General features: G+C 40.2%; 1 protein-coding gene across 1 annotated transcript in view; it reads left to right on the top strand.

Moving 5' to 3' along the window:
* The first annotated feature begins 2994 nt into the window (after positions 1-2994).
* The window catches only part of GC (GC vitamin D binding protein), a 167275-nt gene continuing 150246 nt past the window's right edge, over positions 2995-20023 (top strand). The window contains exon 1 of the mRNA XM_088448241.1: positions 2995-3052. Within this exon, the coding sequence (XP_088304367.1) occupies positions 2995-3052 (58 nt within the window). The remainder of the gene's footprint in view (positions 3053-20023) is intronic.

The raw sequence follows: 20023 nt of genomic DNA, 5'->3' as shown, positions 1-20023 counted from the left end.
TGTATTTTAAATACACAAATACAGATGTGTCCACATTCATCTAGCCTCCTTGTGTGCTAAACAGCCCTTCTAGTTGCACCATGCCCTGACATGACTCGGTAGCCCAGAGCGTCTTTTATTGCGACTTTTTACCTTTAAATGCCTCTTATAGTTACCACAAGCAGCTTCTACTGATTAAAATTATATGCAGCATGCCTATGTTCTGTGTGCAAATGCGGGTGTATCTGCATTCGAAATGATATGTTACAGTCAGGGCCGTAACTAGGGTAGTGCAACCTCAGGGCAGGGGGCGCTGTTTGGGCCTGTCAAGTTTCCCATTTATTATCATTCTTTTATCCCCAGCATCTCCTGGCCTCCCCTATCTCTTCCCTGGCCTTTCCCCATGAGACCATGGCCCTTTTCAGGTGCACTATCTTATGTCCCTATTTAAAAAATGCAGGGGGGGGGGTGCCAATGCTCTCTCTGGCACAGGGCACCAAAAAAGTCTAGTTATGGCTCTGGTTACAGTGTTACAGCCACTGATACTGTAATGTAGCATTTCACATGCAGATAATCCTGCAGTCGCACACAGAACATAGGCCTGCTGCATGTTAATCAGCAGAAGCTGCTTGTGCTAACTATTTGCGCCACTGAAGGTAAAAAGGCGCATGAAAAGATGCTTGTCAGAGTAAGAGGTGATACCATGCTGATACTTGTTAGTTTTAAGGATGTTAAGGACCCATTTGATGAGGATCACCTTGAGGTGGTAAACGGGCACACATTTTTGGCCAAACGTTTTAGAAACCTCATATGTACTCCATACTAATTGAACAGCTTATCTTAATTGTTATGACTATCAGTATTTTTAGTGCAAGTTTCATTGTAGTAGCACCTCCTATTATGTTTAAAATTATGGTGTGCAATTCAAGCCACCCCTCCCCTTTCCAATATTTTCAGTGGTGCAGCATGTTTTCATATTCTGATAGGTAGTGGTGCTGAGTGGGGTAGGTACAAAGTGTCCATGTCTGCAAGGAGGTATAACCATGTCCCAAGGAGGAATCGTCATGCCCTCTTTGGTGGGCCTTGATATTTACAATGCTATGTGGCCACACAATTACATTCTTGAACAAGCCCCATAGAGAATGAAAGTAAGGCTGTTGAAAAACGAATGCTGGCTGGACAAAATTGTATGCTTCATGTTACATCCACAAGCAAAAATAATACATTTTTGTTTTACAAATAGAGATATTAAAATTGTATTTAACTGGGGAATGAGGGTGCCTTTACAGTTGTGTTAATTGAATTGCATGTAGACAAAGATAATTTTTTCTTCTGTGCTAATGGAGAGAGAGTGTATCTAGTGTTAGGCCTGCCTCATCCATGGCTTGGTTATTCTTCCTCTCTGCCTCATCCACTGAATGGTTATTCTTCCTCTGTGCCTTATACATGGCTTTGTTATTCTTCCAATGTGCCTCATCAATTGCTTAGTTATTTTTCCTTTGTGCCTCCTGCATTGCTAGGTTACTCTTCCTCTGTGCCTTATCCACTGCATGGTTATTCTTCCTCTCTGCCTTATCAATGGCTTGGTTATTCTTCCTCAGTGCCTCATATTGCTAGGTTACTCTTCCTCTGTGCCTCATCCACTGCACAGTTATTCTTTCTCTGTGCCTTATCAATGGCTTGGTTATTCTTCCACTGTGCTTCATCCATTGCTTGGTTATTCTCCCTCTGTGCCTCATCCATGGCTTGGTTATTCTTCCTCTGTGTCTCATCCATGGTTATTCTTTCTTGGTGGCTCATCCATTGCTTGGTTATTCTTTCTTGGTGGCTCATCCATTGCTTGGTTATTCTTCCTCTGTGACTCATCCATTGCTTGGTTATTCTTCCTCTGTGCCTCATCCTTTCCTTGGTTACTCTTCCTCTAATGTTGGCACACACTGGGCCCCGCAGTTGAAATTAAATACTTAAACATAATCTTCAATCTCCTTTTCAGAAACACACTTTATTCCAATATATACAAATTATATTTACATCTATATCATATGTAATTTTAGACACATTTAAACTGCTATAGTAAAGATATCACATGTTCATATGGAGAATTACCATATGAACCAAAAAAGCATAACAGTACTAAATGCAAAAGACATGTATTTAATCTTCTCATCAAGACTTCCTACTTGTCTGAACAATTATTTATAAGTTGTGTTTTAAATGATCACCTGAAGATTTATGCATGGAAGTTTTTGTACATATTAACCAATTTTTATTCATCCACATATATGTGAGAAAAATGCAACACACAAAAATAAATCAGAAAAATTACCTTCTTGTCCCCTAATCCCCCCCCCCCGCCTCCCCGTACGTACGCACTCACACACACAAATTACATTATAATCATGATCTTTTCCTAGCACTTTCTATGTTAGGTTCTGTTTTCAATGTCTGTTCTTATTTTGTCTTTAGATGACTGCTCTGTACAACTTGTTTATAAACAGCCCAGTACAGGTTTTCTTATTTTAGATTGTAATCACCATATTCATTATATTTCTGTTACAAAAGAAAAAAAGGAAATTAGGGAAGATACAAAAATGGAGGAATTAAAAAATGCCATTGAAGTTTTGTATTAAAATGTTGCCAACTGTAATAATGTATGTTACCTACATTTTGAAAGCTTTGCACAGTACAAAGGTTGTATAGTTTTTCATTTCTTGTTTGAAAGAGAATTTGGACTGTTATCCTATTTGATGTCATGATACCTGTGTAAACCAAAATGTTTACTTTCTAACAATGTTAATCAATGATCTACTTGCAAAATTAGCCAACAAAATATCTCTCTGTTTGTCAGTCCATTAGACTGTTCTTGTTTATGTTAGATTCTAAGGTCAGGGCTGTACACTTCTTACCACAACCCTTTAATTAATCATTCATCTCTTTCAGTGTTTCCCCTAATATATAAATACATATCAATATATGTGGCTAGAATAAGTCTGGAACTATTTGGAAGTAAGAAACATGAAAGGTTTGATTTTCTTGCTTTTCTCAATATCTCTCAGCCATGCAGACCCAAGAGGTAAGCTACAAACATATTTGATATATGCGTCTGTATGATTCCCAGTTAGTTTGTTGAAAACTTTGTGAATGCAGGTCACTTCTCAAAGAATGCATGCTGTGTATTTCCCTTTGTCCCTGTGATATCTGAAAGTATTATAATAACTAACTGTTATATTGTTGCTAGATGGAGTATATTTTTTATACCTAGACACCTCATATTCTGCAGCTAAATGATAGGTACTTTACTTATTACATTGCTTATATTCTAAATATATATAGGGTAAATTGTACAGTGAATGAACAGTTAAGTTAATTCTCCCATTTAAGGGAATGGTTTATGTAGAAGATACAACATAAAAACAATTTTAAGACATGTGCCATCATTAATACTATGTATACCGCAGGGGCATCTTAAGAGAGGAGGGGGATCATGTGCATTCCCCATCCGGGGCTCCCTCCTCTCTCCCCGGTGGCCGGCAGCTGACTGACGCGGTTGGACGGCCACCGCAGCATCAGTAGACTCTGAGCACTAGGGTGTACCCAGAATCTACTGCGCATGCGCAGATCACCGGGGAAATAGTGCGGTAGCCATTTTCCTGGCGATTTCCTCACTGCGCCGGAAAAATGGCAGTAGCGGCCATTTTCCAGTGTTTTGAGCAGCGCTGAAACACTCAATGCGGGACCTCAGAGAGGTAAGTTTTAGATAATATGGATGCAGGGTGTGCGGTGCGGACCCCCCCCTGGATCCGCGGGCCCGTGGGCACAGCACACCCTGCACCCATCATAGATATGCCCCTGGTATACTTGTAAAATAAGTTATTGGTTTAAAGATTGAAAGATGACTTAGAATTTTACAACCAAAAAACAGAAGAGGTGCAGAGATTACCGGTGAATGAATGCAGAATGATAGCAAATAAACAGACAAGTCCAGTAATATGACTTACATCAATATGACATAGTAAATAGATCTAATCTAAGCTTGTATGCATTACAATTTAACTCTATTAAACCTGAAAATGTTCATTTACCAGTAGTGTTTATCCACTGGCTGATTCACCAATAAACATTAGAGCAATCTTTGGTAGGAAGTATTTTAATTTTCACTCATGGTTTCTTTTGACTGGTCGGTTCTTTGTTTAATCATTTTGACAAAGTAAAATGTGTTATTTGTTCTGTTAGCAAATGCTATGATTAAGGGGCCTATGTAACAAGCTTTTCCTAAATCTCCTGCAGAATGCTAATTAGCATTGCAGATTGCAGTCGCTATTATTCTCAATGGGTATTACGATCTCAGCTCTATGTACATACCAAACTCCAAACTTTCATAGTTTAGCCACGGTAGTTTACACCATCTTCAGACCTATGGAGGCTTACTCGCAAGAGACAGAACTTCCGATCTTTCTCCTGCAGCCTTCGGCCGGCGGTGGAAGCTGACACATATGTGCAGTGTCAGCTTCCCCAGGAGAAGTCAATGACTTCTATAATATGCCGGGCATATAACTCACAGGGGAAGCGGGTACCACAATTGCTGTCCCTGCGAGTTCGCCTTTGTACATATCGGTGATATTTTCTTTAAAAATGAAAATATTTGCTATGATATAGAACCTTAATAATTGCTACAGTTCCATGATTATGAATATATAGGCTCTTAAGTGTAGACTAGATCAATGCTAATTATGAGTCCTGATATGTAAAATTGCTATGTTAGACAGTGTACATTTATTTCACAAGGCTGCAATATGTGCATGCAAATAAGAGACATGAGAATAATATAATTAGATATGTAGATATGTCAAATGTATTTGTAAGTACAACAATATCACACAGATAGACAAATAGACATGAAATAGGCAGACATATAGATGTGAGGCAGACAGATGATTGGAGAAGCATATATATATATATATATATATATATATATAATGAAGAAGATCGGCAAATTAGTTGTTTTTTAGTAAAACATGATCAATGTATTGGACCTATTAGGTCCTTTTTCAAAACTGCGCACGGCTTGAAAAAGGACCTAATAGGTCCAAAAAATGGATTACTTGTTGCTAATAAACCCACAATGCAACCAAACTACTTTGTATGTGTTTGCATTGCCGGATTCTGACACCCATCTTTATTCTGTTCTGAAGCTGGAGTGCCCACCATATCTCTGTTGTGGTTTTTAGAAGCAAATTATGCAGTCTGCTTTTCCAAAGGTTGCAGCTCCTCTCCACTGACCCTTTCATCACAGGCTGACTAGCGTTTTCTCTGTGACTGTGCATGCATCTAAAGCTCTAAAAAATGCACCCTATGGTGTCTGCATACAGAGTCACAGGACCAATTGAAATACATTGACTGTAGAATGTATTAGGCATTCTATGCGGTGACTGGGAGACTTCTAAACAGATGCACAAAGATATTCTGTCAGGTGGGTGTGTTTTAGGTGGGTTGCGGGCATGTCGCAGGATTGGTTATAAACTTAGATGTAAGCCGTAAGAGATTATGTACCTAGCATGGAGTTGGTGCAAGTCCCAATGTTGATTCACATGGTTGTTATTGTAGATGCACAAAGTGGGCAGCTAAGCCACTGTGCATTCAGATGCACACTTTTACTAGCATTGGCATAAAGCCACAGACGTGACTATGGCAAAAGACGCTAAAGCAGTCGCAGAATCTCAAGTAAATTGTTTCTATAAAGGAGAAAACAGGGAACACACAATAGTGAAGTACATTTTAACATTCACAATTAAGCAAAGTTTAATAAAGGATAAAAAACATGTACATCCAGGTACAATATAGGCGGTTGCCTCTGGGGGTTAGTCCTGAAGGGGGCACTTCACCTACATTATCCCAGTATCCAAACCCACACCTCCCCGGCAGTCTGGGCAACGGGTCTCACCATGTCAACTCCAGACCTCTCCTATTAAAAGCCGGCTCCCTGACAGTGAGTGGCTTGTTTCCTTGGGTTGGACTCGCCTCAGGGACCAGTTTCCTGCTTTCATCAGCCCCATACCTCTCCTTCCTGCTACTCCCCATCCTCTTTTTCCTCCCTGCTCCACGCTCAGTTTCCCTTTCCTGCTCTAACAGCACATCCGAACCCTACCACAAACAAAGATTCCCCATTCCTGCTCTCTCTTTACCTAACATCTCCAGACTCTACCTCCCACCCGCAGCACCCCTGAACCCCCTCTCCCCCTCCCAAGGCAACAAAACCCCCATCTGTGGCACCTACCCCCTCACCTGCATCAGTTCCGCTTTTCTGCTCTCTCCCCTTACAGCTAGAGAGTACCCCACCACCACCTGCGGCACCTCCTCCCCCACACAGGTTCCCTTCTCCTGATTTCTTTCTTCTCACACAGCTCCAAACTCCCCCCCACCTATGGCATCCCAATGCCCACTCCCCAAGACAGGATCCCCGTTCCTGATTCCCTCCCCACCTATGGCACATCCAACTCTCCCTTTCCCATACAGGTTGCCCATTCCTGCTCTCTCTTTACTCACAGCACTAAAGCCCACCTCCATCTGCAGCAGCCACCTTTTCCACACTGGTTCAACTACAGCAGAAAATGAACACTGAAAGAGGGAAGAGTAACATATCATCTTGACCTTCCTGATACAGCCTCAGCCTTTATGGGAGCTACAGTTCCAGTGGATCCTGTTCCAGAATGAAGGCAAATCACTTACTGTACAGTTAAGGTTCTTTTCTGGTTGCCAGTTCTGAGCTATTGAATTGACATATAGTTATCCTCAACTTTTACTTCCCCCTCATCCCCATCTGTACAGTGCAATATGTGTCTTCCAAGTTGCAAATTTGCCTCTCTTAATTTTATCTGCTCCCAACTCTTAGGCTGGGCACACAGTGATGGCAGATGCGATTAGACCAGCGATTCTCCAACTTGGTCCTCAGGACCCAACACAGGTCACATTTTCCAGGTCAACCAGCAGGTGAAAAGGTGTATTCATTACACCCTGACACATTTTAAAAGATCCACAGGTGGAACTAATTATTTCACTTGTGATTCTGTGAGGAAACCTGGAAAATATGCACTGTTAGGGGTCCTGAGGACAGAGTTTGAGAACCTGTGGACTAGACAATGTATCGGGTGGTCCGTACATTCTGCATGATCTAGTGAATGACTGATATTTCATTCCCCTGCCACATCCAGAACCAGGGCCGGATTAAGGTCTGTGGGGGCCCCTGGGCAACAAACTTGTGGGGGCCCCTATATACCACCTTCCCCTGTAGTAATGCCTCTTATGCAGTGCCCCCAGTAGTGGTCCCCCTATACAGTGCCCCCATTAGTGCACCTTATATAGTGCTCCCAGACCCAGTAGTGTCCCCCCCTATGCAGTGCCCCTTATATAATGCCCCAGTAGTGGTCCTCCTATACAGTGCCCCCAGACCCAATAGTGGTCCCCCCTATGCAGTGCCCCTTATACAACTCCCCAGTAGTGATCCCCCTATACAGTGCCCTCAGAAGTGCCCCTTATATAGTGCCCTCAAACCCAGTAGTGGTCCCGCCCATGCAGTGCCACTTATATAGTGCCCCCAGTAGTACCCCCTTATGCATTGCTCCCAGAAGTAGTCCCCCCTATACACTGCCCCAGTAGTAGCTCACGCCTATTCAGTGCCACCGGTAGTTGTCCTATGCATTGCCCCCATTGCCCCCATCAATCGGCCCCCCCATGCAGTGCCCCTTACACACACACAAAAAAAACACAACTTACCTGAAACCCCGCTCCTGACGCAACCGGCGCTATCCACTCCGGCTCCTCTCTCCTGCAGTATGGGAGAGACATCAGCGTCATGACGTCTCTCCCATCATCACCCGGGGGGGAGCCAGGAGACGGAGCTCACAAGTGAGCTCCAGCCGGCTCCCTCCATTAAAGCAGCAGCCAATGAGAGTCTGTGTGACTCTCATCGGCTGCTGTAACAAACACACAGCTGCCGCCCGTGGCTGTGTGTAAGTCACTGTGTAGTGTGGCCATGCTCACTGCGCGGTCTACACTACACTAGCGACGGGGACACTGCACTGCTGCTAGTGGGGGCCCCTCTGTGTGTGGGGGCCCAGGGACGACCGCCCCAGTCACCCCCCCCTTAATACGGCCCTGTCCAGAACCATGGTGTCTGCTGCCAGATCTTCAGTTTAACCTGCACAACAGGCAGATCTGAAGATGCAACACGTAGGAGTGCACAATAGTGCGTACACACTGAATGATGTGGACGATTTGTCATCTAGTATGTAGCCAGCTTAAATGAGTCCCACAATGTTCACTCTTTGAGAAATTTACTACAATTAAAGACATTTCCTATAGATGAAAATAGTAATTGCGCATAAACTGCATGAACTTGCTTCAATGAATAGGGTTAGTAGTTTGTATTTATTATGTTTATCTCCTCCTCCTCCTCTTTATCCTTCTCCTCTTGCTCCTCTTCCTCCTCTAATTCTTCCTCTTCTTCTTTCTCTTCCTTTCCTACCAACGGAGGGGGTGGTTAGACTGCAGGAGGAGTGGGTTAGGACATAACAGGGCAAAATTGCAGCCTGTGCCGACCCCACCCCCTGAGCATGTGATATTTTGCGTGTGACATCATTACATCACGCAGAAGAGCGTGATCCATAGCTCCAGTAAGTGCATCCTCAGGATACCCAATTGGCTTCATATACTATGCAGGGTGCCCATCTTTATCACCCATAGCTAGTTACGACCCTGGTATAGATTTAGTGGGAGGGTTAGGGTAAGGGTTAGAATACTTACCAACATGTTTCGGGATTCCCAAGCTGACTTTGTGTCTGTTGGGATTTTGACCACCGGATTCTGTACCCAACCCTTTCAAGATTGTCAGATCTGTGATCTACTGAAAATGATCTTCAAATCACTGAAAATTATCTGTAATGTATGGGCGCAGATTGGTGGATTGGGCAATTTTCATAACGGAGGAATTTTTTTTTTTTTTTAATTGCTGCTATATAGGCCCTCTTTAATAATGTAGACCAGGGGTCTTCAACCTTGGCCCTCCAGCTGCTGTGGAACTACACATCCCAGCATGCACTGCCATAGTTTTAGCATGCTGTTATATCAAAAAGGTGGCAGTGCATGCTGGGATGTGTAGTTCCACAGCAGCTGGAGGACCAAGGTTAAAGACCCCTAATGTAGACTGTAGTACTCAGTACAAGGATTTTTATTAGGTAAAATCATTTTGAGTCAGTTCCCTTTAATTAACTGTAACTTCTCATATATCAGGGTTACCTTTATTCCAAACAAATTAAAATTTTATGTGACAGGGATTTGAAGGTATGTTTTTTAAACTAAACAAATCCTACATCGGCTTTACAATAGAACAATCTTATTTTAAATTACATATCAAATCACCTTACAATTATAACATCATATCTAAACCAACTGCTGTATTCTATCCTATATACTGCAGCAGATACATTTATCATTTCAACAAGAAAGAATAGCATTTTCTTATGCTTCATATTTATTATTTCTATTATGTCAATGGATAAAATAAAATTGTGTCACACAGTATACACTATGGATACAGTATGTCCCTGAAAACACAATCAATAACATATGTTCATTGTTGACATTTATGGCAGACAGGGAATATATATGAATGATGATAATACCTTCAATTGAAACAGATACTGTATAGAATTAGATTTGGAATGCATGGAATATAAACAAGTGTTTTCAATGAAAAACTTTCAATTGATGGGTAAGATGAGAAATAACACAATTGTACTGTACAATGTATGTGTACCTTGATCATAATAATTCTAGGTGGGTAGTTATAAAAGAAATACATTCTGTTTGCATCTCAGGAATAAATGTGTTAGATGCATTTCCTATGGTTTATACTAAACATCACCACAGGAAAATGTGTAAATCCAGATAATTATATACTTAAAACAAATTAAACAATAAATATAATATAAATTCATCCACTTGAATTACCTACATTTCTGCAATGTAGTATACACACATGACAAATATGAATTTACCTATGCAGCGAAACAAAAAAACAAAAAGATCACAGTGGGTTGCTTAATCGTTTGCTAAGTTTAGTTTACCAAAAAATAAGCTCTCATCAAGTAGAAATAAAGACTACAGGATCTTATAAATGTTGATAGAAAACAAATGCAAGGTAGAATTCAGAATAGTGAGCAAACCAACAAGTTATGTAAGTAGTTACAGCGTGGTTATAATAAGGGGAGATAGGCACGTACATCATTCGCAAATAAACTTAAGTTATTTACTAAACTTGGATCCAACATTGTGATAAAGTAAAAATAAATTGGCACCTTGTATGTACAGAAATTCTAGGTTACAAAACACTTTATCACATTTCACTAGCCATCAAATATCATATTCTGGGAGTCTCTTCTAGTCAGCTCCTGCTGGAACTTGAGGATAAAGAACTTACAGCAAAGCAATGATAAAGTCACAGAGGGATTAGTAAAGTTTTCAGCCAATTGTAAAAACAAACTATACCTTTTTTTGACCCTGCCAAGTCTATTATAAGGCAAAGGACAGGACGAAATCTCCATCTGAGAAACACTTATACATAAGCTGGAGATATTCAAATTTGTATTTTATTAAATATGCTTTAAAAAGGGGTAGAGCAAATGTATGAGTAATCCAAAGAGATAGAATGATCTAATATGAGAAATATTATTATATAGGCAGTCTTGTACATGTCAATGTGGCTGGTAATTTCAGAGAGGTTAAATGTACAGTCAGGTCCATAAATATTGGGACATTGACAGAATTTTCATATTTGGGCCTCTATTCACCACCACAATGGCTTTGAAATGAAACAAACAAGATGTGCTTTAACTGAAGACTTTCAGATTTAATTTGAGGGTAATTACATCCAAATCGGGTGAACGGTGTAGGAATTACAACGGTTTCTATATGTGCCTCCCACTTTTTAAGGGGCTAAAAGTAATGGGACGATCAACTCAAAAGCTATTTCATGGACAGGTGTGGGCTATTCCCTCGTTATTTCTTTATCAATTAAGCAGGTAAAAGGTCTGGAGTTGATTCTAGGTGTGACATTTCCATTTGGAATCAGTTGACTCTCAATATGAGATCCAAAGAGCTGTCACTATCAGTGAAGCAAGCCATCATTAGGCTGAAAAATCAAAACAAACCCATCAGAGAGATAGCAAAAACATTAGGTGTGGCCAAATCAACTGTTTGGAACATTCTTAAAAAGAAAGAACTCATCAGAAAGCTCAGCAACACCAAAAGACCCGGAAGACCACGGAAAACAACTGTGGTGGATGACAGAAGAATTATTTCCCTGGTGAAGTAAAACCCCTTCACAACAGTTGGCCAAATCAAGAACACTCACCAGGAGGTAGGTGTATATGTGTCAAAGTCAACAATCAAGAGAAGACTTCACAAGAGTGAATATAGAGGGGTCACCACAAGATGTAAACCATTGGTGAGCCACAAAAACAGGAAGACCAGATTAGAGTTTGCCAAACAACATCTAAAAAAGCCATTACAGTTCTGGAACAACATCCTATGGACAGATGAGACAAAGATCAACTTGTACCAGAGTGATGGGAAGAAAAGAGTATGGAAAAGGAAAGGAACTGCTCATGATCCAAAACATACCACATCATCAGTGAAGCATGGTGGTGGTAGTGTCTATATGTGCCTCCCACTTTTTAAGGGGCCAAAAGTAATGGGACGATCAACTCAAAAGCTATTTCATGGACAGGTGTGGGCTATTCCCTCGTTATTTCATTATCAATTAAGCAGGTAAAAGGTCTGGAGTTGATTCTAGGTGTGACATTTCCATTTGGAATCAGTCGACTCTCAATATGAGATCCAAAGAGCTGTCACTATCAGTGAAGCAAGCCATCATTAGGCTGAAAAATCAAAACAAACCCATCAGAGAGATAGCAAAAACATTAGGTGTGGCCAAATCAACTGTTTGGAACATTCTTAAAAAGAAAGAACTCATCAGAAAGCTCAGCAACACCAAAAGACCCGGAAGACCATGGAAAACAACTGTGGTGGATGACAGAAGAATTATTTCCCTGGTGAAGTAAAACCCCTTCACAACAGTTGGCCAAATCAAGAACACTCTCCAGGAGGTAGGTGTATATGTGTCAAAGTCAACAATCAAGAGAAGACTTCACAAGAGTGAATATAGAGGGGTCACCACAAGATGTAAACCATTGGTGAGCCACAAAAACAGGAAGACCAGATTAGAGTTTGCCAAACAACATCTAAAAAAGCCATTACAGTTCTGGAACAACATCCTATGGACAGATGAGACAAAGATCAACTTGTACCAGAGTGATGGGAAGAAAAGAGTATGGAAAAGGAAAGGAACTGCTCATGATCCAAAACATACCACCTCATCAGTGAAGCATGGTGGTGGTAGTGTCATGGCGTGGGCATGTATGGCTGCCAATGGAACTGGTTCCCTTGTATTTATTGATGATGTGACTGCTGACAAAAGCAGCAGAATTAATTCTGAAGTGTTTCGGGCAATATTATATGCTCATATTCAGTCAAATGCTTCAGAACTCATTTGAAGGCGCTTCACAGTGCAGATGTACAATGACCCGAAGCATACTGCAAAAGCAACCAAAGAGTTTTTTAAGGCTAAAAAGTGGAATGTTATGCAATGGCCAAGTCAATCCCCTGACCTGAATCCGATTGAGCATGCATTTCACTTGATGAAGACAAAACTGAAGGGAAAATGCCCCAAGAACAAGCAGGAACTGAAGACATTTGCAGTAGAGGCCTGGCAGAGCATCACCAGGGATAAAACCCAGCGTCTGGTGATGTCTATGCGGTCCAGACTTCAGGTTGTGATTGCCTGCAAAGGTTTCGCAACAAAGTATTAAAAAGTGAAAGTTAGATTTAGGATTGTTTAGTTTGTCCCATTACTTTTGACCCCTTAAAAAGTGGGAGGCACATATAGAAACTGTTGTAATTCCTACACCGTTCACCTGATTTGGATGTAATTAACCTCAAATTAAATCTGAAAGTCTGCAGTTAAAGCACATCTTTGTATGTTTTATTTCAAAGCCATTGTGGTGGTGAATAGAGGCCAAAATATGAAAATTCTGTCAATGTCCCAATATTTATGGACCTGACTGTATATAAAACTAATTCAGGTCAATTATTTCCACAGTAAATACAGAAACCTCTAAATAATTTAGCTATTTAATATCATACATCCTGTGTTGTATCCCCAATCTTTTTCCTTTCCTACATAACCCTGCTAATGCCCAGGAGAGTAAAGGTGGGTACACACTATACAAATATGTTTGCAGATCGGGTGATCTGCAGAAAAATCTGCAGATGATGGTCGTTCATACACTCTGTTCATACACACTGTTCATACACACTGTTCATACAGACATGGACATGGACATATCTGTCCATCGGCTGTGCAGCAGAGCCAATGCGATATGTTGGTGAACGACAACGTTCATTGACATATCACGGGTACACACTACCCGACGGGCAGCAGATATATTGGCCGGCCAATATATCTGTCAGTGTGTACCCACCTTAACAGTGATAAACAGGAGGCAACCAGACGTTCAGTACATGATATAGATCTTATTGGAAAGTGCTGAGGCACTTAGGGGTAAATTTACTAAGCTGAAAGTTTTTAGAACTGGAGATGTTGCCATAGCATCCAATCAGATTGTACTTAACATTTATCTATTACATTCTAGAAGATAAGAGCTATAATCTGATTGGGTGCTATTGGTAACATCTCCACTTCTAAAAACTCTCACTTTAGTAAATATACTCCTTAATGGAAAATATACCTATTCTGTTGTTAGACCAGGAAATCAATACAATTGTAGATCTGTATAAAAAAAAAAGCGAACTTCTCAATTCTAACATAAGTCAATTAAAGGAACGCATAAATGCAGAGAGTTTTTGCTTTATAAGCATGCCCAAACAAAACAGGGCAAGTGAGACTCATTAACTATAGTTCATTAAGGGCAGTTTATTAGTTAAATGAAACGTCTCTGTATTAAGCTGTCGTGCGAAAAGTTTAAGGCAGCTGATAATTAAATTTGTTGAGCATATGCTATTGGTGTGTTTAAAGGATTGTGGGCATGTTGGAATGGTTATTTAAATATTGTGGGAATATTCTGTAATAAAAAAATTCTCGAAAAAATTATATTTCTATAGAGCATATCACAATGTTTAACATTGCTTCCATTAGATCCGTCTACATACTTACTCATCAAGCCAATTATTCTTCTGGATTGACATGCAGACAAATTCATTATGCTGCACAGTGCAATATAGCTAAAGTTGTAAAGGGAAGAATGAGACTTCTTTGTTAACCATGAAGAATCAAAATTGGTGTATTGACTCAATGGACATAAGTGGTTTCACTAGAAACACTATTTAAAAGGAGCAGGGATCGTTGGTGGTTTCAGTTTAGGGATCGTCAGTGGTTTCAGTTTAAAATGTCAAACCAACCTTTATCAATATAGTAGTTTTTTTTTACCATGAATCTGCTGTCGATCCCATTATCTAGCAAACCCACCACTTAGTAAATCTGGCACTAAATACTGTATTTATTAAATAACATAGATGTTTTAAAAGGGTACATATACCTTCTCTTAATCCAGTGGTCGGGGAACAGGGGTAAATTACCCCACATGGGGTAAAAATGAAATTCCTGGGGGTAATGGACGGACAGCCGGGCATGCATATGAATCATTCTATAATAGAATGATTCATATGCATGCCGGCTGTGCCGCAGGGAGGCTCTAAGCTGGATGCCCGCTGAGATGTTATACCAACTGGTGCCCGGCTCCTTCCCTGCAGCACCATGTTAGCCAGAGGCTGGAGTTCTCTTCTGAACTCCAGCTTCCGCCTCTCTCCATGCGCACTATAGGAGAGACATCATGACGTCTCTCCCATAGTTCCGAGGAGCAGCCAGTCGGACAGGACGGTGGCGGATGCAGGAGCTGGGATTAAGGTAAAGTGTTTTTTTTTTCTAGGGGCATAACTACAGGGGCACTATATGGGGGCACTACTACAGGGGCATTATATGGGGGCACTACTGCGGGGGAATTATATGGGGGCACTACTACAGGGTCATTATATTGGGGCACTACTACAGGGGCATTACTATGGGGGCACTACTACAGGGGCATTATTAGGGGGTGCTCTACTATATGATTTCCTTCCTTTCAAATCAAGGGGGTAACGTCGGCGTATCTAAATATATTTTGGGGTAAGAGGTAAAAACGTTCCCTGACACCTGTCTTAATCAGACGGTAGCTACTTAATTATAACTTAAGACATAATTTTTATGAATCTTGATTTATCCAGTGTTTATCAGATCCTATTTATTGTGATTTAATAATGTTTAAATATATTATATTATTAGGAGAATCCTTATTATATAACTTTTGTCTGAAGTTTAAGATAATTAAGTTAACAGTTGATTGAGCCACTGTAATTAAGAGGATTTTTTTTACCTGTATATATTATTATATAAAACACAACAGTGCATTGCAGCAATTTGAATCTTGGAAATAATACTACTAACAAGTAATTCAACACAATAATCCTAAAGAGAGCAGAACACCTGTAGAAACAGTTTAACTGCCTGGTGAAGATCATAAGAGAAATATACCATATATATAAAAAATCAATACAATATTTAAAATGGCACAGAAACAGACAGATCACAGGTGCACAACTCCAAATGACTGATTACTTATAAATATTTTTTTATTTATATATAATCAGTAATTTGGAGTTGTGCACCTGTGATCTGTCTGTTTCTGTGCCTGCAATAATAGTCTCAACAGGTAGCACCTCCCATTCTATATATTCAGGGTGTACAGTCCAGGACCCTTTCTTATACACAATATTTAAAAAGACAGTAAAAATATACTGTACTATGATAAAATAGATAAAGTAAAGGAACTATTTCACATTATTATATATGCAATGTTGTGTGTTACTGAGCTTAATAATATACATACAATAATTGGTGATTATACTTAACTATGTTCACCATGCTCTATTTCACTCCATTCCTGCAGGTTGCCATGTTAGCAACGAGGTGCTTCTATAACTAAAGGTCATATATCAAAGGGTGAAGAGGCCTAAGGCTTCCCCTGACACATCAAGGGTTACTGCCAGCAATAGCAACATTTAAGTAACCCCCGCCGGCAATAAGATGAGAATGCGTATTCAACAAGGATTGTGTAGGTTCATGTACTGTACTTGTTCTGTTCTCATCATCTCAGAATGATGATAAAGGAAGAATATCATAGAAAAGTGCTATATTATTCAAATAAAGGATTTTTTCTCTATAGAAAGATTAAAAAAATAAAATTATATATATATATATATATTTTTTTTTTTTTTTGTAAATCTTAATTTTTATTTAATTTTTATGTCTGAACTTTCAGGTCATTGTGCAAGTGCAAGTAAGTAAATGTGTATCACTCAGCAGCTGCCTCAATGAGATTTTATTGCTAAATTGTGGGGAAAAGAGATTTTTTAGAATTGTGATTCAACCTGGCCTCTGTATTTTGATAAATAGATGACAATAAATGTCCACTAAACAGAAATGCACACTGTGATTTGGTTGATTAAGGGGTCTGTGTACTAAGCCTTGGAGAAAGATAAAGTGAAGAGAGATAAAGTACCAACCATTCACCTCCTAATTGTTGTTTTTCAAAGTGACAGGAGCTGATTGATTAGTACTTTATCGCTATCCACTTTATCTCTCTCCAAGGCTTAGTACATACACATCTAATGGTGCGTACACACAGTATGATTAAAATGCATGATATGAACTCAGGGGAGTAGCGAGGGTGGTTCCAGTGGAGCATGAGCTCCGGGCGCCAAAATGGACAGAGGGCGCCATTCAGGGTTCTGGAATTCATGAGGCACTGCACAGTATGACAGCTTCCTGTTAGTTTTATCTAGTTTGTTTGCTCTATATCCTAAATAAGTTATGGATCTGAGATCCGTTTCTATATTTCAAGCTGCCCAGATTGCCTCCCCTCTGAACCTCCCTCCTCTGTGATCTGTCACCTCCCCTTTCCTGTCAGATTGATTACATTCACTTCTCACCTCTTTAATTCCCTCCTCTCTCTACCCTGGGATGGGGTCTTTGCCCCTGTCCACTCATTTCTTATTGGCTTCTGTCACCACCCCTCTCTGATCAACTTTTTTGCCCCTCCCCTCTCCTTTTCTTATTTGTTGCTGTCACTGCCCCTCTTCGATTGGCTTTGCCCCTAACCTCTCCTTTCTTATTGCCTTCTGTCACCACCCCTCTCTGATTGTCACTTTCCTCTCCCCTTCCCCTGTTTGATCCTTCTCTTCTCATGTATTCATTGTGCTTCACGGACTTAAAAGTGACACATCTGAGGTAAAGTCCTAAACCTCAATTATAAGGTGAGATTAATAAGATCTTTTAAAAACTATTATTAGGAGACCTGAAATAATAATAATGGTGGTAGACAGAACATGATTAGTAGTACTCACATTAATTTAGGTGCAATGTATATTTACGCAGTAGCATAGCTGAGAATGGAGCTTCCCATTGATGTTCCCACTCCAGTGAAAGCTGTTTAGGGCAGTAATTGCAGTAATAAGCTGTGCACTCTGTGGAATCTCACTTTTGCACATGTATTCTGTCAATTTAAGTTAAATGATCAGACTATATAATACAATCTCCTCTATTGAATAATAACAATGATTCAAAGGTGCAAAAGTCAGATCCTAGGTGCTATACATAAATAAAGCAGTGACAAAGCAGCTACCCCTTAATATCAGATTCTATTGCCCCAATGAGACCTCCATGCCCCAGCATGATAATGTCACTGCTGTTTTTCTCTTCACTTCAATATTCCCGCACAGGCTGGCCATACCCCACTGGCACAGTTCAGTACAGGGGAGGGGGGGGGGGGCACTATGACATGCACTTTCTCCGAGTGCTATGGTTCCATGCTACTCCTCTGTATGAACTATAATGATATCGATCATATCGTTATTGTTTATGTCGTGAATTTTTAGGTGCCTTCCAACCCGCCAACGACCTGCGATGCGCGGGCACATATGGACAATAACGGTATCATCCATCGACTGTGCATGCAGGCCAACCTGGTCGATACCGACCAGGTTACATAGGGACCCGCGATCATTGATCACGGGTCGCTGGACTGTCGTTGGTGGGTTGGTGGTGTGCTGGATGATCGATATCGATAATCCAGCACTCCGGGAAGGTGCAGGGAGATCGTTCAGCGATATCGTTATCACTGACGGTCGTCCTGTGTGTATGCACCATAATACTGTAGTAGGGAAAGGACCAGCAATACCAATGCAACACGGTTTCAGCTTTTTGACCTGTGTTAGATCCATTAGAAAATTGTCCCCAAGTTGCAGACAAGTTGCAGCTACCTGTAATGGAGCTAGGCAGTAAATATTGAAATGTAATGTAAAAGTTAAACGTTCATGTTTGAACATTTTCATTTTTGGCCTTAGGAACTCATGTGTAAAAGTGATTACTATGATGTAAATGCATAAAAATGCTAGTCTTTATTAGAATAAAAGAAGTCTCAGAAAACATACACTTATAAATCATTGTTTGAATGAACAACTTCAAGTCAAGGTAAAAAGCAAATTGATAATCAATTGGTAGACCCATGTATTATAGTAGTAAGCAATATTTAAGCCTAACATAAATAAAAAAAATATCAAACTGGTGATCATCTTTGGGAAATATGAGGGAAAAAGATGAATCAAGACTGAATATCAGCAAGAATAAAAACTAGACCAGAAGGGTGTTGACACCAAACTCTTAAAGATCTGTTCAGCAAAGTTTTCTCTGCAGTTGATGAGCAGTAAAAGGACAGGATATTGAAACTGTCTAAGTGGCGGGTATCACTACAAATCAACTCAGGACACAGACAAAGGAATCCTCTCCCTGTCAGCCTGAACGTTTCTGAATCGAATTAGAGAAAGTGTCAGGTTTTCTCTAGCCTTAACTTCGATTTAATTAAATAAAACCATTGTATTGTTGCTATTTCTTTATGTCACTTCTAACCTGTTTCTGCGACACAAGATTTTAAAGTGGATACACATGCACAGTGTTATTGACTCAGGAGAGAAGTGCTTTCTAAAGTAGCAGAGTACAAGTAAGCTTAATACTCTTTATATCACGTCCTTACTAATTGATCACTTTCTGTTCCCATTATTGAAGTCTAATGAAACAGTTTCAAGTTTTCACAAACTCCTCTCAGAGGCGTTGTTTGTGCACAAAATCTGAAATGTGTCTTCAATAGGGGGAGATGTATCAAACTTTGGGGAATGATACAGAGGAGATAAAGTATCAACCAATCAGCTTCTTCTCTTGTTTGAAAGATGACAGTTAGGAGCTAATTGGTTGGTACTTTATTTCTCTCCACTTTCTCTTTTCAAGGTTTGATACATATCCCCCTTAAGGTGGTATCCAATTAGCAGTGAAAGGAGAAAATTTGGGATTTTTTTTGCCAATTGTCCCTGTTTTTGCCAATGTTTTTTTTTTTTCTCCCTATCCTATTATTATTTCATAATAGGATATATTGGGCGAAAACACATAGGATCCGTGATAAGTTCATGTACCTATGTGCTTTCACCATTTCGGGGGTGAAAAAATGGCACTTTTTATGGATTTTTTCTCAGGGCACATCAGGTCCTGAAAAAAAGCCCCAATAAGTGCCGTCGTCGTCGGACTTTGGGGCTAATTGGATAGCATCTGTGGATCCATTAGCGCCCAAACAATGTTCGGGGCTAATTGGATGCTGCTTTTAGTCTGCTATCTATCGATGCATTCTGTTAGTGTAATACTGAGGGGCAATGGAGGCTGTCACAATGTAACAACAGTAAAAGTACAGAAGCCAGAGATTATGCACCACTAGTAGCTGGTAGACACTATTTGCAATACTTCATACTTCTGTACTAATAATTAGAGATGTGC

This window comes from Taudactylus pleione, unplaced genomic scaffold (genome assembly GCF_031769625.1).
Source record: "Taudactylus pleione unplaced genomic scaffold, aTauple2 ptg000454l, whole genome shotgun sequence".
In the NCBI taxonomy this organism is placed as follows: Eukaryota; Metazoa; Chordata; class Amphibia; order Anura; family Myobatrachidae; genus Taudactylus; species Taudactylus pleione.
The sequence above is the reverse complement of the archived record's forward strand: the minus strand, read 5'-3'. Positions and strand labels throughout refer to the sequence as shown.